This window comes from Xiphophorus hellerii, chromosome 17 (assembly GCF_003331165.1).
Source record: "Xiphophorus hellerii strain 12219 chromosome 17, Xiphophorus_hellerii-4.1, whole genome shotgun sequence".
Classification (NCBI taxonomy): domain Eukaryota; kingdom Metazoa; phylum Chordata; class Actinopteri; order Cyprinodontiformes; family Poeciliidae; genus Xiphophorus; species Xiphophorus hellerii.
The window spans coordinates 6,316,464-6,341,099 of NC_045688.1; the positions used below are offsets into that span (position 1 = coordinate 6,316,464).

General features: G+C 38.2%; 1 protein-coding gene across 1 annotated transcript in view; it reads left to right on the forward strand.

Annotated features, from left to right (window-relative positions):
* snd1 (staphylococcal nuclease and tudor domain containing 1) overlaps positions 1-15,987 on the forward strand; it is a 188,126-nt gene extending 172,139 nt beyond the window's left edge. Inside the window, exons 22-24 of the mRNA XM_032588843.1 lie at positions 528-731; positions 13,651-13,695; positions 15,032-15,987. Of these exons, the coding sequence (XP_032444734.1) occupies positions 528-731; positions 13,651-13,695; positions 15,032-15,097 (315 nt within the window). The 3' untranslated portion in view covers positions 15,098-15,987. The remainder of the gene's footprint in view (positions 1-527; positions 732-13,650; positions 13,696-15,031) is intronic.
* The last annotated feature ends 8,649 nt before the right edge of the window (positions 15,988-24,636 follow it).

A 24,636-nucleotide genomic window follows, 5' to 3' on the forward strand; every position in this document is an offset into this window, starting at 1 on the left:
TAGTTTTGCCTGTAGTTTTAGTGACGGTAGCAGAGGAAGTGAAAAAAGCCGTTCAGTCCGTGTTCGCCATGCTTCAGAATACTGAATTAACATCAGCAGCCACAGGTTTTTAACAGTCTAGCGCTATTGTAATTAACTGTGTTTTGTTTTTTCCCCTCTTTTTAACCCAAGTTAATATTTGTAAAGTGTTCCTTTGCAGTCTAGAAATTTATAGATTTTCTTTTGAGCATTTTCCAGGCCAGGTTAACTATGGGAACATATTTGTATTTGCACACTTTATTCCCTTATCCATGGTCTTTTCATCTATTTTCATCTGTGATTTAACCGACCATCAATCCAGCCATCTGTTCATCTATCCACTTAGCTTTTTGTCCAGACATGTGTTGAAATATCTGCTGTAAATTTACACTCAAGTTTTATATTCCTCAGAATGAACAAAAAATTTACGTCCGAAAAAGTGTTGCCCATTGAAAACAAACCTTGTCTCAACTGCTTAAGTGCACCAATTGTTCCCCTGCCTTCTCCAGGAGGACGCCCGTGCTGATGTGGTGGACTGTGTGGTGCGGGACATCCAGAACAGCCAATGCCTGCTGAATGTGGAGTACTCAGGGGCCACCTGCCCACACGTCACAATACAGTTTGGGGACACCAAGGATGACGTGGGCCTGGGCTTGGTCAAAGAGGGCTTGGTCATGGTGGACGTCCGCAAGGAGAAGCACCTGCAGAAAATGGTGAGTGGAGTGTTAAAAAGTTCTCAGAGATTTCTTCTGTTGCTGTAGCTGCTTGACTGAGAAGAGCAGTCCACAGGCGGGGTGTAATACGCTGCACGGATTGATATTTCAACATTTGTGCTGATGTTGGCTCTTTTATGTGTATTATTTTAAGTGCCTTTTCTATTTCTTGTTTGGGTGTGAAATATTGATGGACACCAAAGTCCTTGCAGTCAGAATGGTATTGAGCGAGAGTTCCATGACCGGCATCTCTTTAACAGCTGCTGCAGTTTGTAATGTAGCGGGGCAGTTAAACATGTCAAAGTAAAAGTGCTTGTATTTGCGACGGACAGGTTCGAATTGTTTATAGCTTTGCGTGACAACATGATGGAGAGGATGCCTGCAACGATGGACCCTTTAGTTTATTCTTTTCCAGACCATGTTTTTCTTTCACTTCGCTCCCTGTTATTTACAAACTGCTGCGGATTCCAATCAGTCGGACATAAAGGAGGTGACGGCTGTGATTTGTCTGTGTGCCATTATTTTCATATTTGAATACATCATTTGTAGTCACATGCCAGGTTCTCTCTTCATTACATGATCTTCCAATCCACTGATCCTATTAGAGAAATGTGGCTCCACTCCTCTGAGGTCAGTTTGTTTGTGCCCTCACTCCATTTTTCTGCAACAATTGATATTTACTTCTTACGTAATACATTTTTATGTATGCTCAAAATGAACTCTGAATAAAATGTTGATATTTTTTCTTCATGTAACAGCTCCGGTCAGAATTTTAAATGCTCCTGTCTTATTAATTTTGGACTTTAATTGATTATTTTGAAATGTTTTATTTTTGTTCTTTGTGGTGGAATGACTACATTACAAGTAACTTCCATGTGATATTTGGAAACAAATAAGCTTCAATTTATACAAACTCCCCTTTAAATTTTTAGCAAGGTCCAGGGGAACCACAATAATTTTGTAGCCATCTAGAAGCTATTGACATTAATTTGAGCAAAAATGGTGGAGCTAATTTAAATTGGTTGGTTTGCTGGCAAGGGCCCAGCCCATAAATTTCCAGGTCTTCATTCCTGAAGTGCTATTTAAATCTGATTCATCCATTCTTAAATCAGCTTAGGGTCATTGTCCTGTCAGAACACCTAGTTGTGTCCAAGCCTTACCTACCTAGGTGTTCATTTATGTGAAAGTGAAGAATTTGGAACTAGTTCTCCTCATTTCTCTGATGCACCAGAATTACTGGCAGGATTGTTAAATTTAAAGACCTCACACTGACTCCTCTGTTTTCCTTATTCATATTTTAAATTAGGCCATCGAAGTTGTTTGTAATTATTCAACCCTGGAATGTAAAAATCATTAAAAATTAAAAATTAATGGCACTTCTGCCTATTATAACTGCATGTAAAATTGTGACTGAATCAGTGTACATTTAAACACCGCTACAGTGTCATTTTGCCAAACGGTTAAGCTTTGCTCATTTACTCTTCACTCGTTATGCTAATTCCTCCTGCAGACTCGAAGCTGCTCTGTACATCAAAGATAAAGTAAATGGGAGATATGGATTCCTGCTACAAGTACTGCTCCTACACAACCCTTATATTAATCACTGTCTTTTATATGAAAATCAAATGCACAAAGAAATGGTTAAGTGTTTCTATAAAGTGCAAAGGTTAACTAAATAACAACGAGGTAAAGTGATCAAAGCCTAAAGTTGTTTGTAAGAGCCCACTTGTCCGTGAAGTTTTACCTCCCACCTCAGAGTGTGCATTGTGAGAGTATTTCGACTTCCGACCTCCACAGTGGAGTGAGTGACCATAATTCAGTCTTGGCATAATGGACCCTACAGACGAATGACAGTGATTAAACCCTCCTAGCTATTCCACTAATAGGCTTATAGACTGCACACAGATTTAGGTTTTGTAGGATCTAATGGTTCCTGTTTAGTATGCAACAGCTGTTTCTCCATTTGCCCCCTCCTTGCTGGCTACAGTTTGATATTTTGATCTGAAGGAAGCTTAACAAGCAGCAGTGTTGCCAAAGTGCTTACAAGTTTGTGTTAAAGTAAAGCTCTACAGCTTGTCCTGAAGGTAATTCCACATATAATCTGAGTCGCGGTTCTGAGTATCATTGCGATCTTCCATTTATCCTACTTGGAACAATGAGCAGAAGGGAGATCAGACTACTTTTAGATGCTATCCAAGTCATACTTTCTTTTTATAATTTTTTTGTTATTTTGTTTCTCATCACCTGGTAGTCTGGTAGACTCAGTTCAATTGGGAACCAAAATTGCAACAGTTGTTACGTTTTCACACCGCACTGTCAAACAAAGCTAACCTTTTGAAAAACATGTACACCTCCTCGCCTGTGGTGGCGCTGCACCAAGAGTTACTGAAGGAAACATAACAAGCACCTCTGAAGAACACATTAGCGCAACTTCCTTCTTTGTGAAATGTAAGCAAAAATAGTTTTAGAAGTTGTAGGATTTCTCTCTTGTCTTTGGTAAAAGTCTGCGAGCCATTCCTCCCTCTAGCTCTAGTCTCATGAATCTGTTTTGATTGTATTCAACCAGGATGCCCTGCGCAAGAGTTCACTTCCTGCTTTTGGAGTGGTCTCCGGTCTGCTTGGCCTTCACATATGCATTCAACCTACTGGACTTCGTTTTGGTTTGGTCTGCATCAGGGTTCTATTATGCATTCACACCTCCCCGATCGAACCGGACTTTCTAGGCAAACAAAGAAGAACTCGATTATAAAGCAGGCTAAAATGGGTCTGGTCTGAATGAACCCCATGTTAAAGTCAGCTGTTAAGACATATTCCACACCTGTTCTGCTTTTTTAAACGTGTGCTAAAAAGATAAATATGTAAGCAAGTGACGAAGTGGTTTAGATGAGCTATTGTTCACAGTGTCAGCTGGGTGAATTTACAGTTATCCCTGCTGCTTTAGTAAATGGTTGCATCTTTGATCTACAGTACTTGTGTTTGTGTGGAGTCATTTGTTTACAAGGTGCACACTGGCTTAGAGATTCATGGGTGCCACGACTCCTGCTGCTGGTGACACAACAAAAAATACTGTTCTGCTGGAGCAACAGCCAAAAAATGTTTTAAGATATAACCTTTTGTTGCCACCTGGATCCGTGCCTCATTTTTCATCTCGTTTAGCCTTCGGTGCTACAGTACGGCACACCGTCTTCCGCGTCCTCGTTCACACCCCTCCTCCTCTTCCACTCAGACAATCAGCCTGCATGTAAAAGTGACTTTTGTCCTTCCCCATCTCATCCTGTTTGTCTGTTCTTTATCCAGTGCTGGGGATTGGAACATGGTCACTGTAATCTGTACTCAAGTTCTAAAGCATTATATAACAGATGGGCTGTAATGTTCATTGGCACTTGAGCAGCCATTAATAGTCAGTCATAAGTGCACTGAAGGTTAACACCAGTCTTTGAGGGTGGCTTTGTCCCAAGAGGGAGACAGCAGGGAGGGGATTTTCATCCATTTGGAGTTTATTTCTTTTTCAAGTGCATTCCACCTTAAGCTGTACTTTAGTAGATGCTCATGATGCACACCATATGGACAGCTGCTGTTTAGCATTTTTACCCAGAATGGGACGTGCATTATGATTTAATACCTGCGGCAGATTATTGGGAAAGTAAGTGGAATTAGACAAAAGGGAAACAGATGACAAGCAAAAATTATGACCAAGAAAATGCAATAATTGCACACTGTATCCACTTAGGCAGATTTAATACTCCCAAATCAAGTTAATGTTGTAATTCAGATATAGATCTGGAGAACTTTTATTTCTGTACCAATGTTTGTTTTTGTTTCAACAGCCCCTTAGGTGGAGTTCTGCTGTACTTTGTAGATTGCCAGGTAAAGTGGCTGCCATATAAAGTGCCGGCCACGGGTACATGTAATCAGCATGTTGGTGTCATAAATGAGCTGTTAGCAAAGCTCACCAGCTCAGTAATAGTTGCCTCAGGCAGCCAGATTTAGAGCAGTGTCAACCATGTCATTTGGTCTGATTGCCCCCGATGGCAACTGCTATTCTTGAGTTGGTGGAAGACTTTTGTTTTTCTTCCTCCAGTAGAATTTCTGACAATTATGTAATTAAGTGGGCATTGATTTTCCTATGGGTGTAGATGCAAAAAGCTAATTGAATTTATTATGACAAAGAATTTATTATGACAAATAGCTCATTTATTATGACAAAAAAACGTCTATGAAGTATTTAAAAAAGTTAATACCTAAAGCAAACCAGAGATGATGAATGTTTACCATGTTGATTGATTCTCTGTGTACAAACATTTAGTCCCCCTCTCTAACAACCTCTGATGCGTTCCCCCTCCTCAGGCAGAGCAGATAAGCTGAGCTTCTCTTAAATGGTCCTGGCTCTATAAACTCTTAAAACAATGGCATCGTGCCACATGGACACTCACCCCGATACTCACTAACACACTTCCCTCTTCTTTTATTTATCGCTCTAAATTCTGTTCCTTATGCATTTATGAAATTCTGCCTTTTTAATTTGAACACTAACAAACCCTGAACTCTACCAGATTTTTCCTTGTTGTGGCCATTTACATAATGTTTTTAATGTTTTTTTTTTTTTTTACTAAATTCCAGGAAGCGTTTCATTCATTTGTACACAACAGTGCCTGAATTGGAAGTTGTGGGTTAAATCCAGTGTGATGCCGATTCCAGTATCAGTGGATGAATAGAAAATCCTTACTAATCTGCACATCACCTTGAACTCTCCATGCCCATTGTAGAACATGGTGGTGGCAGCATTATGGTGTGGGAAGTCTATTCTCCGACTGGTCAGTGTTGAAGATTTTTATCTACTTTTTCATCTATCATAAAATAAGGTTTGTAACTTGGCAAAATGTGAAAAGTGTGTGTGCAAGACAGAGTATTCTCTTCATCAACTTGATCTTGATTCCTTTGTTCCCTAGAACTTGTATCTTTTTATCACTCGCTTCTTAATTACTTTGCTTGTTCTTGCATTTGCAATTTATCCTCTGCTTCTTTTTATCGCTTGTCAAATTGCTTTTATCAGTTAGAAAAAAAAAATCCTACCAATCTCCCCTCACTGTTTTCTCTATTTTTATTATTTTTTAATAGGCCTTGGTATTCATTTTATCTAAGCGGAGCAACAGCAAGTGATCTGCACAGTATTTGGTGGGAAGCTTGTTTGGCTTTTGCGTGTTCTAATTTGCATTTTGTCTTTCAGTGCTATGTCATGATGAGTAATAATCCCCAGGAATTAGAGTGGAGAGCTGCTCAGATCAGACCTGGCAGCAGCCTGATAATGAGCTCTGATTTAAAATGTTGTGTGATTATTTGCAGCTTGCATCAGCTGATGTTGCCCTGTGAGACTTCTGCTGATAATGTCATAATGCCTCCTTTACTATTTAAAGCGAAGGTAGAGGTGCAAGACCTGAACGGCGTCTTCGCTCAGTGGAAGAAAAAAAAAAAAGAAGCATACCTGGCTCAACAGAATTAGAAATAGATATGAAATGTATTTTTCTTTCTGCCTGATTGGTTACACAGAAAGCGCCTGCAGCATCTATTTTTGACCAGCTCACAGAAATCTGCACCCGGACCTGATATTTCTTTGTCCAAGATGTAATGAGTCTGTCATGGCAGCTCAAGTGGAAGATGGCTGTGTGGTTAGCAGCACTATCTGTTGTGCTCGGCTGCTTTTCACCAGTGTTTTCTGTCAGCAGCTGCCAGCGGCATGACTGATTCAAACTGTGGCAGGCCACTTGGTGCTAGCTGTCTCGTCCAGTCACCTCAGCTAACTGACACTGGTGCTAGCCCCGCAAAGTTCATTAGCGTTACAAGCTAATAATCTCCAGTTTGATAATCACAAGTCAATTGCAAATACGGATGCGTTTGTCACTTCTCTGCTGGCGCAATTATTATAAATCACCGGCGCTCACTTCTGCAATATCGATCCAGGCCTCATCTCTAAACTGTCCCTTAGGACTAGATTAAGATGTAGCAGCGGCGTTTAAAGGCTAAGCTCATGTATCTGAACACCTGTGTTAGACCTTTAGTGAGAGGGGGTGTGCCAGAGTGTGTCAGCAGAAAGTAGACTGTGGGGAAAACAGCTGTGAGGTAGCTTTTTAAGTGTGAGAGTGACAGATGAGTCGAGGAATCTTTAATTACCCAGGAAGTCCCTTGGGAAATATAGTTTTGTTTTTTTAAATGTTCTCTGCCTATATTGTTGCTGCATTCATACGGAGGTCCTTCTTTTCATGTATAAACGTTGAGCAGGGCTCTCTGAAGTTGTAAAACGCTTTAGGCAACTTGAGAAGTTGTGAGAAGCTTAAGATGCAAAGAAGATTTTTGTTATTTATGCATCTTTTTTGTCTTTTCTTTTTTTGCACACACACTGCCTCATGTGGTTTGTTTTAAAGTTCACAGTTAGAACCCCCACTGTAGTTAATGGCACAGCGGGGTAATTGTGTTAATGGAGTTTGTGAGTGTAGCTGAAGATTGAGCTGTGTGGCTGGATGTGGGGAATCCATACAGGAAATAAGTGTGGAGGCTCACGTTCAGGATGCCTCCAGGGATGACTCGTTCCATTTATCAAAGCACTATTCTGCAGTTTGGCACATATACTATACTGCAAAGGAAGCTTTGTATCATGGAATCCACTGCAAAGAACAGCTAAGGACACTGATTTTATGCTACATGGAAACGTAGCGCTTCTTTACTCAAGATGCACAGCTACAAATTTAGGCCTGTTGGGCAATCTTCTTTTCATGTAGCCCAGATGTTGCTCATTAGCAGACTGGCCCTCATAGTTATTACACATGTTTTAATGAAGTACAGAAAAAATTATTGGATTAAAATTAATGACAGAGTGGCGATGGTGACAGGGTACATTAGAGATAAGACTATTTTTAAGAATCTTTTTTTTTACTGCCACAAATCAAAGGAATAGAAATCAAGTGAAGTGTAGAATAGTTTAGTCCAGGTTTTACACGTCCATATATTGTGGTTTTTATTCTTGTCTCATTCTTTAGTGATACTTATGCTGGAAAAAGTAAAACTTGCTAAACCTAGTGGTAGCATGCTAGGGCAATCTGCCGTGTTAACAAATGTTAAAAGTTGACAGGTGAGGCTATTAGCTAGACAAGAAATAAAATAGCATATAATTTCACAAAATCTGCAAATTTAAAGTGAAATGGAAAAACAACAAACATTTATGTCTATAGATTTTGATCACATTCTGATTAAGCTTAAAAGTCCGTAAGTGGTTTCTAACCATTTTTTGGAAACTTCACCCAAACGATTTCTCAAGTTGCCATCTTCATTTTTTAACTGGTTTCATTCTCATTGTGCTCTACGGCTGTGTGACAGCAGGTATTCTCCCCAGTAAAGGCTCAATATCTATTTTACAAGAAATATTGGAGATGGGGTCTTAAATGGGCAGTTTCTACTCCGTCATCATTGACTCTACACACAGTCGAGCCAGTTTTCACATTTTCCTGCTACATTGATCTGAGGACCGAGCTGGCACGCGTCTCTTCACAGACTATAGTCCATTTTCCATGATGAATGCATATAAATGTCTGCCCACCATCATTTCCAGACTTATGAGAACCAAGATGTTGTCAAGCTTTTTTTTTTTTTTCTGGAAAAGAAAATGCATATTCAAAGATTCTAATTGGAATAAAACTGTAATCTCCTTTGATTACAAGGTGCCTTTGGGAGAGAGCTGGACAGTATACGTGGATCTGTTGAGTTACATGAGTGTGACCTCTTAACTGTATGAACCCATGCTGGTGGGCTTGTCATGTTAGTTCCCACCAAAGTGTCTGATCTTCTCCGACAGCCATGCTGGAAGGGAGGCTAACCAGCAGGCAACAGGAAGAAATCCCAGCCAGCCTCAGATCAGTGGCACTGACCCTCACAAATATGATGTGAACTTGTCTCCCTTTGCACTTGTCTCTCTTTGTTTCTATTATCAAAATACTTTAACATTTTTCTAATAAAATAGTTGAATATCTTAAGACTTCCACCAGGTATGTCAAACTAATTGCTATCTCAAAATCGATAGTAAGAAAAGTAATTATTCAAAGATAGTCATTGGCATCCAAATCGATAATGACTGTTCACATTGACGCGTTTCATCCAACAGCAGTGCTCTAATAACAAACATTCACCATCTCCCCAACTTTGAAACTCTGCTAACTTGGCGATTACATCCAGAACCAAACATCTGTGATCCTCTTTAGCCAACAAGACTAACACAACAGCGTTGTTTGAAAGTACTTTCCCTATGAGGTAGACAGACAGGACATGCTAGCTCCGCTGACGTTATGATGCTGATGTTTGAGAGCACTTAAAAGATGACTTGTTGGCATTTACTAGCTCAGCACATGTATTATGATGCTTATAGTTAAGAAAAAAGAAACCATAAGGAGCAGTTTAGCAGGGACCTGTAGGATTTAGAAATCAACAATATACTTTTGGCTGCATGAAGACTGGACATTATTAAACTCAGGACCAGAGTCAATCAAACCTTGATTAGACTGCATTAATACTTGGGTAAGATGTATCAACAATTTTTAGAAACTTTAAAGAGTACATTTATCAGCTTGAAAATAATAATGGTAGTTTGAACTATTCTGTTGGCTGATTAGCCTGTTGTCCTACTTTTAGGAAGCTAGTGCATCAAGCCTGTGCTTCTGTAAGAAACCTTACAGAGCTCACATAGCACCTGGTTTTTGTCACCAGACATAATATACTTCCATGCATTCCCTTCAAAAGAGTCTTTAAGACTCCCATTTAAACCTGAAACAAACCATTTATTCTCATGATTTTGAAATTACTAGTTTCAAAACTAGTAATTTTTTCACTAGCATGGTGATGCACATAAGCCACATAGTGACAATTTCCTCTTCTGACCATAATCGTTAAGAGGTATTTACCAATTATTGTGGTCAGCCTCATTGATGACGACTAAGTATGAAAGGCCTGCTTTCCATTCAGCATGTTGATGTTCACTTTGGGATTCCCTCGTCCCACTCAGCCATGACAGGCCTTAGAGAGTTATTTCTCTGGTTAGCTATGGTGCTTACAAGACAAGCTCCTCTCCATCAAACCACTTGTAAGATGACAAGTCTGAAGAGACCCCCTTTTATCCCCTCACCCCCAAAAAAGCCTGGCCTCTTCTCTGCTTGCCATGCAGTATTCATGCATGGGCATGTTGAACGAGAGACGTCTCTTAGGACCGTCTCTCAGCCAAGTACTCTCAACTTGAAACAGTGTGGGCTACTAACATAAAAGCCGTTATGTTCCAGTACATGCTCTGATGATGACTGTTTAGTGCAGTTTTTCTGCTCTCTGTGCAGACAGAGAGGGTCTGAGATTACACGAGAGAACAAAACTGGATGCATTACCAACAGTTATTGAAGGGTGTGGAATCTGATTTTAGTGTTTTCCCTCCAGTTATGGAAAAAAAGTAGAGAAAAATATTTGTTTACCCTATTAAAGTTGTGATTAAGCAACAAAGACAAAAAGAACAGAAAAGGTAAATGTCACAAGGGTTAAGTTGTCATTTCTTTAAACTTGCTTGTTTAATTACAGACTCTAAAAGCTTAGCATACATTAAGGACCTCATTGCCCCCTTTTCACTTGAGTGACTTAAGTCAACAAGTACGTAAACAAACCTTTAATAATCAGCTTTTTCTGTGCACTTTATCCAAACTTAAGTTTTCCTTCACCAGCGTTAAAATCAATAAATAAAGTCGTAGCTTACCTACGCACCAGAAGGACTCAACCTGCTAAAGACGTGCAGCATTAGCTCATTCTTACGTCCATCACTTTCACACCACGTTTACCAGAACACCACCTGGACATGGCACGAGGGCCAGCGTTCCGCTCACTCTTTCAGATTCACAGCCAGTCAGAAAAACTAAGCGGTGCCAAAGCGCCGGGCCCGCACCACCTGTCGTTCAGCTCATCAAAAGCCTCACACCAACACACCGTCTCTCATTTAGTCTCATGTCAGTTTCCTGAATCCACTCAAACTGACTTGTGGTTTTCATGGAAATATGTTTTCCTGGTATCTGACGATGAGATCAGTAGGAACTGATGGGTTAAAAACTGTGAAATGTGCAGTTCTGTGGTTAATAAAAATAAATAAATTAAACCCTTTAGGGGGCTTTCTTGAACATGCAGTTACATCTTTAGCCAAACTGTCTATGGTCACCACTCATCATACTGGCATCTGTCTGGCATATGGGAGCTCTGTTGGGTCATCCAGACAAACACCACCACCAGCTGCTCTCTTCTACCCAAGCCCTTCACAATTACTGCATTTTTTCCCCCCCCTGCAGCTTCTTTCCCTATGATCAATATTTAGCTCTCGAAAACTGCGCTTCATCTGAAAACTAACCATCTTTAGGTTTCCCTAATTACTACTGTCTTCCTTGCTTTGCTGAAACATTTTTTAACAAAATTCAGGATCACACTTCACTGCCATCATCTTGCATTCTCCTTCCTTCCTGCGTATTTCATGCCACAGTTGTTTCCTAAATGAGAAAAATTCCTTGTCTTCGCCACGCCGGGTGGGTTTTTGCATGCATTTGAGTCATAAATGAGCCATTATGCCTCCCCACTGGAGTCCATAGAAGAGCAGTGAAAGACGGATCCGGCACATGATACACGGCGCTGTTTAACAGAAAACCCACGAAAATCTAGAGCTCAACTGATTGGCTTCTGTGTTCATTGAACTGAAGTGAGCAGAACGGTGAAAGACGAGGGTTGAGCTGATAAAGGCACCCTCCCCACCAGACGAGTGAAACTTTCAGTACGGCAACATTTCATCTTTGCATATTGTCTTGTAGTGCTCTTGACTTTGCATCTGTTGCGAAATATTTTTGCATTTACATGGAGACTTGTAATTAGTTTTGAAAAAAAAAACATTGAATGTATCTTGTTGAAAGATGCACGTTCCTTGTGCTTTTATTTTCTCTCTAATTTATCACTTGTGTTTCAGATATGCAACTGTCCTCCACCTAAGTTTTAAATGCAGCTTTTGGAAGACTGTGAAACATGATGTGAACTTCGACAGCCCCCCCTACAGAGCCCAAATGGCATCTACGGCCTTTCTTTTGTGTGCGTCTGTGAAATATCATTGGTGGGGTCCTCCATATGGTGACATCTGCCTGGTGGGACTAACTCGCCATACTCGTCCGCCTTCCAAAAAATCTCTTGCCTTAGTTGGCTTTGATGGATGCCTTGTGCAGGCACAGCACTTTCCTCCCCACTCACACACCCACATGCACACATTCAGAGCTGCCGTACGATCCAGCTGTAGGTCTGTTATCTTGGCCGTGCCGTGTGCAGCGCAGATATCTAATCAACCTATGTGCACAAGCTAGCTAAGCAATTAAACTCCAGAGTCCTATCCATCCCCATCCCACTCGACTGTTTTAACATCTGGCATGCTTGTTTTGGTGCTTGAGCGCACGCCAGCTCGTCTGCTGCTGTAATCAGCTACAAAAAGCAGCGCACAATTGAATCCGTGACATGGTTTCATCTTTTGCTGCAAGTGAAATTTGATTCTGTGTTCCTCCTTTGCAGCTGATTTCCTCTGTGTTAACCCAGAAAAGGCCCAAATTCTTCATCTGCCGCATGGATTTTATCCGCTGAAGTGACATGTGCTGTGGTGTTACTTTGTAGAGTTTGTTCAGATTCTGTACATAATGTGGACTGATGCTGGAAATGGTGAAGGACACCTTCACTGTGAGGGTTTGTCACTCAAACTCTCTAAGGTCCATACTTCCTCTTATCCACCTAAACAAATGCACTCTCTTCATCCTCTTCTGCCCCCACCCCGACCCTGTGTCCTATTACTCATCACTGGTTCATTCAAAGAGGCTAAATGGCTGTTCTAGCAGAAGCAGTCAATATGCTCAACGTTTGCACATTGGCCTTCATTCCTCCTCTAACTCTTGCATATTCTGTGTACTCAGTAAATGATTTTTTTTCCCTTACTGTAATAATTCTTCAAAAAGACAAACTTTTCAGCATCTCATTTCCAAAAATCCATCCATCCATTTTTATCTTTAATTTTTAAACGCAACATATTTAACGCCAGGCCTTTGGAAAACGGTCTTCCAGAAATGGAGAGAAAATGAGATTGCATCATTGTGACAATGTTTAAAACTATATAGAATTTAGAAGGGTGACTGCGTGACTTCACCAGTGTAAGAGTTTGACCTTCATTTAAGAAAAATAGCACGGAAAATCTTTCTCTACTAGTGTTTGTTAGCCGTCTGGTTTTTTTCCCCCCCTCTACTGTACAGTAAAATCAAGATCACATTTGGGGTCTGTGCTCCTTTTTAGCTTGTGGCTCATTTATGGCGGCCCGCTACTGCACTTGATTATAAATTGCTACTCCAAACTGACGAGGTGTTGGCCCAAGGCTAGAGAGGCAGGAGGATTTAAGGAAGGCTCTCATCTCAGTTGACTTTGATGGTTGAAGTTGTTGCATGAAGAGCAAAGTGATGCGCCACACGCAGCAGGGAAAGCAATGACCCTAAAAAGTGAGCCATCATGTGACGTCAAAAATCTCTGCTATGCTTCCCACACTGTAGTGACATAACCAGGCTGCGTCTGTGTGTTATCTCGATCCTGTTGATCTTCAGAGAACACGCTGCTCTTCGCAACCTCTGTTACATGGAGAGTGAGCATGTACCCTTCCTCTTAGAAATTTGGGCTTTCAACAAGAAACTCAGAAATCTCCCTGCATGTTTGGAAGGAAATGCTTCCAGTTGAAGAGCTGGTGGAAATGATGCATTGGTTCTAATTCTTTTTAATAATAATAATTTTTTAAAAAAAAAGCAGACATGTGACGTGGTTATGTGACATGCTAATAGCTCATCTCTTTCTTCTGTAGGTGACAGAGTATCTGAACAGCCAAGAATCTGCCAAGAGTGCCAGGGTAAGTAGCATTTAACTTTTTTTTTTTCAGTTCCTCACTTCCTCCTTGCGATATACTTTGATGGAACAAGAATATATCAGTGACATCTTTTATTTCCTTGTTTACAGAGGGGAGTGTCTTGCAAAAGTATTTATACTACTTCTCTGAAAATGTTGTCATGTTACAACAAAGTGAAAGTTTTCTTATGGATTTTAGGTGATAAACCAACATGAATATAAGGATAATAATGCTCGTTATAAAACTTTTTAGGAATCTAAAAAATAAATCTAAAAAAACTTAGACCGAGGTTCAGTTGAGAACCTTTGCCAACACAAAGGATTAAAGCTTACAAAAGCTCTCCAGTCAGCATGAGGTGGAACAATTTCACAAAGAAGAATGTGGCAAAAAGACAGTCACACTTGTTTTCCTTCATTATTTGTGAACTTTGTGGTGATCTATCACGTAACACCCCCATCCTCTAATGACTGCGTTGAAGTTTTAGGTCGTAACATGTTCAAATGTTAAACGTTTAATTTCATGACCTTTGCAAGACTGTGAGTTGGTAACATTTAGATTTAAATTTGCAGTGGTGGTGATGTGGAAGAAGAATGTATGTATTCCAAACCTGTATAAATAAAAAGTAAATGCATTTTTTTTTGTTAGACAGCCTTTCCATAATAGCTTCAACTAGATAGAACAAGCCGACATAAACTGTCAACCATTACTGCTGCAGTTCTTAAACAATACATTGCTCCTGTGCTCTATTATTTACCCAGTGGTTCTCTGGCGTGTTCCCACGAAATGACAGTCATGTGACTGTAATGGTGAGCTTGGTTCACATCTGAGTCGCTGCCGTGTTTTCAGGATGTCAGGGAGGAGCACAAAAAGGCAGCGGTGTGAGAAATGGAAAATGGCTTCATTCATTTCATTCATCGCTAATAAGTAGCGCTAATTAGCACAGTTGCTAATTAGCTATGAATCACAGCGTTAACAGCTGAGTGCACATGCCTGAGAACAGAAAAAAAACATCCTACACAGACACAGTTATGCATCCAGACAAAGAGATGGGACAGTTTTATAACATTTGCATAACTATGCACACTTTTGCAGCCACTTTGTGGTAACTGCGACATTTAAAGGATGCATGTGGCGGTTTATGAGGCGATGCACTGTCTGGGTAATGGAACAGGAGAAGTAATAGACTGAGTGGTGTTGGATGGAAAAAGACAAAAGAAAAAAAAAAGTAAAGGGAGCCGGAGATGCAGGCAGCCCCTTGTAGCTTTGCAGGAATTAAGTCTAATATATGTCTGGTTGTTTCTTCCATTGTGGTTGATTAAAGCCTTTGTCTTCTCATCAGCTTAACATTTGGCGCTATGGAGATTTCCGCGCAGACGATGCAGATGAGTTCGGATACCGCCGTTAAAGAGATAAAAAACTAAAGCAACCATCCAATTAACGCCATTCCAAAGACCGACATGGACAGGAAGCGATGCATTGACGAGAAGACTAACCCAAACGACAAGCATGGACTCACTCTTCCTCCTTTTAGACATCTCATCCCTTCTGTCTGGCTTCTCTTCCACTTGAGCATAATTTTTATAATTTCTTTTCTCCAGCTTGCTCCTTCAGTGATGCTTAAAAATTTCATGATATAATTACTTTCCATTTATCCTCTACTTCCTAATCAGCCCCTGCAAGCTAGAGCAATCTGCACTGTTGCCAAGCTGTTATTTGCCATGTTATCCTGTCAGCAAATTTCTTATGTGAATGATATTAAGTATGATGTGTTTCAGCCAATCATGTTCTTCAAACGTGAGGTTCCATCCCAATCCCAGCTTTATCCTTCGCTAGAATGGAACGGTTGTTTTTTTTTAAGGTAAACGTTCAATTTTTCTCCTCAGCAAATGCTTCCCTAATGAAATGTGTGATTATGTTGAAAGGTGTAAATTCCTTAATTTTAGAAACGTAGTGCAGGTGAAGCCACACGGATGAGAAAAAGGATGAATTTATTTTTTGTCTTCAGTGTATATTTCTGTGACACTTTTGCAGATGTTTTTGTGGGGAGTGTTTTGTTGTTTATTCACTCTCACTTTTTCTGACCAGTAAATATAGATGCCTTCATGTGGCATTGCATCATCTCTCTTTCTGTAAAAGTTTACATTCTAATACTGGTGATGATCCTGTCTCTGGCAGTCTCTTCTCTTTCCGTCTCTTTATGCCATATCAGATACAGTGTTTGAACTTGTTTCCAGGTAATGAATCTTTGCATTCTAATAAAAATCTACGGAATAAAAAAAATAAGCAAAGTACAAATATCCTGTTTATTTTTTCTTACAAATCTAACTGCATTTAGTCAGAAGTATGTTTGAATGCTTTTTAAAGCATTTGTTCCTCTGCAGAGCAATTGCTTTAGAGAAAACAGCTCTGAACATAGGTAGTTAACAGCTAGACATGATGCTTTAAATTATTTTTTGTGAAAAATTTCAGATTAAGATTGCATTTGAATATCAGGTCCTCTGCTGATTCCTCTTTTCCCGGTTTCAAGCGCATGTTAATTAAAAAGCACATCAACTTCAGTACAAAACTTATACAGTCAAGTTTAAAAAGTGTGGATTATGAAAAGCATTTCTCCATCTTTGGATATTATTTGGTGTTTGCTAAATGAAACCTGGTGGAAGTTGGAACAAAGTGCTCAAAAACATTTAATAATGTCTGATTTCTAAATGGATGCTACATTAAATTACAGCTGAACGTAGACTTCCTCTGGTTTGTTAAATCAGACCTCGACTCCCAAGTTTGCATCCATAAACCACCATTTAAAGCATGTTTTTTGAAACCATTTCCACAAAATGAGACACAGAGCACTTCCTTAATGGACATCAAAAGCTCTGGGTTTTGTATCTCTGCTACATCTTCAAGGTCACCCTGCTGAAACCCACGTCAAGGGTAAAATATACATCTGTGCATTTATGTTCACTTGAACGAGGCAGATAGTTCATTTGCATTTGGAGATGTATGGTGGATGTTTTCATCACCAATGAAGATCCATCACTTTTACCATGTGGTGAGTGACAGCTCGGTGTGTGAAGCCTTCATCCTCAGCAGCCTAGGCTGATAAAATGAACAGGAGCCTCTGCCTGCTTCAGAGTGAACCTTTAAACTGCATTCATCCCATTATAGGAAATTTGGACTCCAGTTTGTGCACATCAGTGTCATGGGGCATATCACCGCAATATTTATTGTGCCATAGACCAACTACAGATGCTGATATGGGACAATAAAGATTTTCATTATTGCCAGATGAACTTACAGTCACCTGTGCCTTCAGTCTATTCTCTTTTTTTTTGTTATTATAAAAAGACAGAAAATGCTTAAATCTAATCTGCTTTGCCCAGGAAAACTTCAGCAATAAGAATTGTGTAAAAACCAGAGCACAGCAGTAAAAGATATCACTAGATATTGAATTGTTTAATTTGCTGCAAATAAAATGCCTGAGAAAAGTTGTTTAAAAAAGATGACTTGGTATAATATGACTGAGAATTTTGGAAAAATGACTCAGTATACTACGATGTTCAAAATGGGGAAAAAATGACAAATGAAACCAACGCGTAAATTCAAGCAGGGAGACTTGAATTTACGCCTACCTACATCATCCAACTGCCACGCCTACACCTCAGCCAATCAGATGCAAGTCGTCACTTCGCTTCAACCAATCATCACTCAAGAACCCCTTCACAAGGCTCAATATCTGGGAGGGAAGAGGAAAACTACCCTGAACCTCACCTAGAGCTGTTTGTGCAAGCGTGCAATTCTCAGCATGCAGGTCTTCTGATGGGGTTCAAGGCAAAGAAAACTTTCTAACTATAGCTTTTTCTCTGTGTGTCACTCCAGATTGAAATAGTATAATATAACCTAAAATTGTAATGGTATAGTTTTTTCAACATTTTGAAAAAAAATGTCTGTAAAGTGTAGCGTTCAAAATGTGCAAAAATGACTAATACCAATGTATGACTTACATTGGTTTGTAAATGCCAATGTACCAACTTGTGCTACTTTAATTCGAAAGATTATGTACAAATGTGTAGGGTAAAAGACTCTGTATACGGCATCACTCACACTTTGACCAATCATGTTCAAAGCTCGGTGACATTCTTCTCTACTTTGTAGAATCACTGGCACCTTAGTTTATATGGCAGTGGATGACTCTTAAATTTTTATTGTTCTTGTTCTCTGTTTCTTGTTTTTGATTGTCTGAATAATTGAAATTGATTGATATGATGCTCAAAATAGGAAGAAAATATTTTTCTTCGGATGTGTACACAGGCCGAGATGACTCACAGTAAGTATGACGTTCAAAACAGGCAAATATGACTGGAATTATAGTATGACGTTCAAAACTATCTAAAATAACTCAGTAAGTATGAAGTTCAAAACGGGCAAAAATGACTAGTATTATAATATGACGTTCAAAACGTTCAAAACTGACAGTATAGTATGACGTTCAAAACGAGCAAAAATGACTCTTATTATGTTATGACGCTCAAAACGGACAAAAATGACTCGTATTATAGTATGACGTACAAAATTAGCTAAAATGACATAGTATACTACATAGTAGACTGACATTTTCGACGTCATAGTATAGTATGTCATTTTTTGGACATTTTTGACGTCATGGTATACTACGTCATTTTCTTTGACATTTTCGATGTCATAGTTTAATATGTCATTTTTGGACATTTTTGACGTCATAGTATAGTATGTCATTTTTTTTTACATTTGCGACGTCAGTGTATAGTATGTGTCATTTGGCGTCATTTTCGACGTCAGTATAGTATGTCATTTTTTGGACATTTTCGACGTCATAGTATAGTATGTCATTCTTGTGACATTTTCGACGTCATGGTATACTATGTCATTCTTGTGACATTTTCGACGTCATAGTATTGTATGTCATTTTTGTGACATTTTCGACGTCATAGTATACTATGTCATTTTTGTGACATTTTCGACCTCATTGTATAGTATGTGTCATTTGGCCTCATTTTCGACGTCATAGTATAGTATGTCATTCTTGTGACATTTTCGACGTCATGGTATACTATGTCATTCTTGTGACATTTTCGACGTCATAGTATAGTATGTCATTTTTTGGATATTTTCGACGTCATAGTATACTATGTCATTTTTGTGACATTTTCGACGTCATGGTATATTGGCCTCATTTTCGACGTCATAGTATGGTATGTCATTTTTTGGGACATTTTCTACGTCATAGTATTGTATGTCATTTTCGTGACGTTTTCGACGTCATACTATAGTATGTCATTTTTTGGGACATTTTCAACGTCCCAAAAATATGTCATTTTCGTGACATTTTCGACGTCATAGTATAGTATGTGCCATTTGGCCTCATTTTCGACGTCATAGTATTGTATGTCATTTTTTGTGACATTTTCGACGTCATGGTATATTGGCCTCATTTTCGACGTCATAGTATTGTATGTCATTTTTGTGACATTTTCGACCTCATTGTATAGTATGTGTCATTTGGCCTCATTTTCGACGTCATAGTATAGTATGTCATTTTTTGGACATTTTTGACGTCATGGTATACTACGTCATTTTCTTTGACATTTTCGATGTCATAGTTTAATATGTCATTTTTGGACATTTTCGACGTCATAGTATAGTATGTCATTCTTGTGACATTTTCGACGTCATGGTATACTATGTCATTCTTGTGACATTTTCGACGTCATAGTATTGTATGTCATTTTTGTGACATTTTCGACGTCATAGTATACTATGTCATTTTTGTGACATTTTCGACCTCATTGTATAGTATGTGTCATTTGGCCTCATTTTCGACGTCATAGTATAGTATGTCATTCTTGTGACATTTTCGACGTCATGGTATACTATGTCATTCTTGTGACATTTTCGACGTCATAGTATAGTATGTCATTTTTTGGATATTTTCGACGTCATAGTATACTATGTCATTTTTGTGACATTTTCGACGTCATGGTATATTGGCCTCATTTTCGACGTCATAGTATGGTATGTCATTTTTTGGGACATTTTCTACGTCATAGTATTGTATGTCATTTTCGTGACGTTTTCAACGTCATACTATAGTATGTCATTTTTTGGGACATTTTCGACGTCCCAAAAATATGTCATTTTCGTGACATTTTCGACGTCATAGTATAGTATGTGCCATTTGGCCTCATTTTCGACGTCATAGTATTGTATGTCATTTTTTGTGACATTTTCGACGTCATGGTATATTGGCCTCATTTTCGACGTCATAGTATGGTATGTCATTTTTTGGGACATTTTCTACGTCATAGTATTGTATGTCATTTTTGTGACATTTTCGACCTCATTGTATAGTATGTGTCATTTGGCCTCATTTTCGACGTCATAGTGTAGTATGTCATTCTTGTGACATTTTCGACGTCATGGTATACTATGTCATTCTTGTGACATTTTCGACGTCATAGTATAGTATGTCATTTTTTGGATATTTTCGACGTCATAGTATACTATGTCATTTTGTGACATTTTCGACCTCATTGTATAGTATGTGTCATTTGGCCTCATTTTCGACGTCATAGTATAGTATGTCATTCTTGTGACATTTTCGACGTCATGGTATACTATGTCATTTTTGTGACATTTTCGAAGTCATGGTATATTGGCCTCATTTTCGACATCATAGTATGGTATGTCATTTTTTGGGACATTTTCTACGTCATAGTATAGTATGTGCCATTTGGCCTCATTTTCGACGTCATAGTATTGTATGTCATTTTTTGTGACATTTTCGACGTCATAGTATAGTATGTCATTTTTTGGGACATTTTCGACGTCATAGTATTGTATGTCATTTTTTGTGACATTTTCGACGTCATAGTATAGTATGTCATTTTTTGGGACATTTTCGACGTCTCAAAAATATGTCATTTTCGTGACATTTTCGACGTCATAGTATAGTATGTGCCATTTGGCCTCATTTTCGACGTCATAGTATTGTATGTCATTTTTTGTGACATTTTCGACGTCATAGTATAGTATGTCATTTTTTGGGACATTTTCGACGTCTCAAAAATATGTCATTTTCGTGACATTTTCGACGTCATAGTATAGTATGTGCCATTTGGCCTCATTTTCGACGTCATAGTATTGTATGTCATTTTTTGTGACATTTTCGACGTCATAGTATAGTATGTCATTTTTTGGGACATTTTCTACGTCATAGTATTGTATGTCATTTTTTGTGACATTTTCGACGTCACAGTAGTATGTCATTTTTTGGACATTTTCGACGTCATAGTATAGTATGTCAATTTTTGGACATTTTCGACGTCATAGTATAGTATGTCATTTTTTGGACATTTTCGACGTCATAGTATAGAATGTCATTTTTTGGGACATTTTCTACGTCATAGTATTGTATGTCATTTTTTGTGACATTTTCGACGTCATAGTATAGTATGTCATTTTTTGGACATTTTCGACGTCATGGTATATTGGCCTCATTTTCGACGTCATAGTATGGTATGTGCCATTTGGCATCATTTTCGACGTCATAGTATGGTATGTCATTTTTTGTGACATTTTCGACGTCATAGTATAGTATGTGCCATTTGGCATCATTTTCGACGTCATAGTATGGTATGTCATTTTTTGTGACATTTTCGACGTCATAGTATAGTATGTGCCATTTGGCATCATTTTCGACGTCATAGTATGGTATGTCATTTTTTGTGACATTTTCGACGTCATAGTATAGTATGTCATTTCTTGGACATTTTCGACGTCATAGTATGTCATTTTTTGGACATTTTCGACGTCATAGTATAGTATGTAATTTTTGTGACATTTTCGACGTCATAGTATAATATGTCATTTTTTGGACATTTTCGACGTCATAGTATAGTATGTGATTTTTTGGACATTTTCGACGTCATAGTATAGTATGTGATTTTTTGGACATTTTCGACGTCATAGTATACTGTGTCATTTTTGTGACATTTTCAACGTCATAGTATAGTATTTGCCATTTGGCATCATTTTCGACGTCATAGTATACTATATCATTTTTTGGATATTTTCGACGTCATAGTATACTATGTCATTTTTGTGACATTTTCGACGTCATGGTATATTGGCCTCATTTTCGACGTCATAGTATGGTATGTGCCATTTGGCATCATTTTCGACGTCATAGTATGGTATGTCATTTTTTGTGACATTTTCGACGTCATAGTATAGTATGTAATTTTTGTGACATTTTCGACGTCATAGTATAGTATGTCATTCTTTGGACATTTTCGATGTCATAGTATAGTATGTGATTTTTTGGACATTTTCGACGTCATACTATATAGTATGTCATTTTTTGGACATTTTCGACGTCATAGTATACTATGTCATTTTTGTGACATTTTCGACCTCATTGTATAGTATGTGTCATTTGGCCTCATTTTCGACGTCATAGTATTGTATGTCATTTTTGTGACATTTTCGACGTCATAGTATAGTATGTGCCATTTGGCATCATTTTCGACGTCATAGTATACTATGTCATTTTTTGGATATTTTCGACGTCATAGTATACTATGTCATTTTTGTGACATTTTCGACGTCATGGTATATTGGCCTCATTTTCGACGTCATAGTATGGTATGTGCCATTTGGCATCATTTTCGACGTCATAGTATGGTATGTCATTTTTTGTGACATTTTCGACGTCATAGTATAGTATGTAATTTTTGTGACATTTTCGACGTCATAGTATAGTATGTCATTTTTGTGACATTTTCGACGTCATAGTATAGTATGTGCCATTTGGCATCATTTTCGACGTCATAGTATACTATGTCATTTTTTGGATATTTTCGACGTCATAGTATACTATGTCATTTTTGTGACATTTTCGACGTCATGGTATATTGGCCTCATTTTCGACGTCATAGTATGGTATGTGCCATTTGGCATCATTTTCGACGTCATAGTATGGTATGTGATTTTTTGGACATTTTCGACGTCATAGTATAGTATGTCATTTTTTGGACATTTTCGACGTCATAGTATACTATGTCATTTTTTGGATATTTTCGACGTCATAGTATACTATGTCATTTTTGTGACATTTTCGACGTCATAGTATAATATGTCATTTTTTGGACATTTTCGACGTCATAGTATAGTATGTGATTTTTTGGACATTTTCGACGTCATAGTATAGTATGTCATTTTTTGGACATTTTGGACGTCATAGTATACTATGTCATTTTTGTGACATTTTCAACGTCATAGTATAGTATGTGCCATTTGGCATCATTTTCGACGTCATAGTATACTATGTCATTTTTTGTGACATTTTCGACGTTATAGTATAGTATGTAATTTTTGTGACATTTTCGACGTCATAGTATAGTATGTCATTCTTTGGACATTTTCGATGTCATAGTATAGTATGTCATTTTTTGGACATTTTCGACGTCATAGTATGGTATGTCATTTTTTGTGACATTTTCGACGTCATAGTATACTATGTCATTTTTTGGATATTTTCGACGTCATAGTATACTATGTCATTTTTGTGACATTTTCGACGTCATAGTATAATATGTCATTTTTTGGACATTTTCGACGTCATAGTATAGTATGTGATTTTTTGGACATTTTCGACGTCATAGTATAGTATGTCATTTTTTGGACATTTTGGACGTCATAGTATACTATGTCATTTTTGTGACATTTTCAACGTCATAGTATAGTATGTGCCATTTGGCATCATTTTCGACGTCATAGTATACTATGTCATTTTTTGTGACATTTTCGACGTTATAGTATAGTATGTAATTTTTGTGACATTTTCGACGTCATAGTATAGTATGTCATTCTTTGGACATTTTCGATGTCATAGTATAGTATGTCATTTTTTGGACATTTTCGACGTCATAGTATGGTATGTCATTTTTTGTGACATTTTCGACGTCATAGTATACTATGTCATTTTTGTGACATTTTCGACGTCATGGTATATTGGCCTCATTTTCGACGTCATAGTATGGTATGTGCCATTTGGCATCATTTTCGACGTCATAGTATGGTATGTCATTTTTTGTGACATTTTCGACGTCATAGTATAGTATGTAATTTTTGTGACATTTTCGACGTCATAGTATAGTATGTCATTCTTTGGACATTTTCGATGTCATAGTATAGTATGTGATTTTTTGGACATTTTCGACGTCATACTATATAGTATGTCATTTTTTGGACATTTTCGACGTCATAGTATACTATGTCATTTTTGTGACATTTTCGACCTCATTGTATAGTATGTGTCATTTGGCCTCATTTTCGACGTCATAGTATTGTATGTCATTTTTGTGACATTTTCGACGTCATAGTATAGTATGTGCCATTTGGCATCATTTTCGACGTCATAGTATACTATGTCATTTTTTGGATATTTTCGACGTCATAGTATACTATGTCATTTTTGTGACATTTTCGACGTCATGGTATATTGGCCTCATTTTCGACGTCATAGTATGGTATGTGCCATTTGGCATCATTTTCGACGTCATAGTATGGTATGTCATTTTTTGTGACATTTTCGACGTCATAGTATAGTATGTAATTTTTGTGACATTTTCGACGTCATAGTATAGTATGTCATTTTTGTGACATTTTCGACGTCATAGTATAGTATGTGCCATTTGGCATCATTTTCGACGTCATAGTATACTATGTCATTTTTTGGATATTTTCGACGTCATAGTATACTATGTCATTTTTGTGACATTTTCGACGTCATGGTATATTGGCCTCATTTTCGACGTCATAGTATGGTATGTGCCATTTGGCATCATTTTCGACGTCATAGTATGGTATGTGATTTTTTGGACATTTTCGACGTCATAGTATAGTATGTCA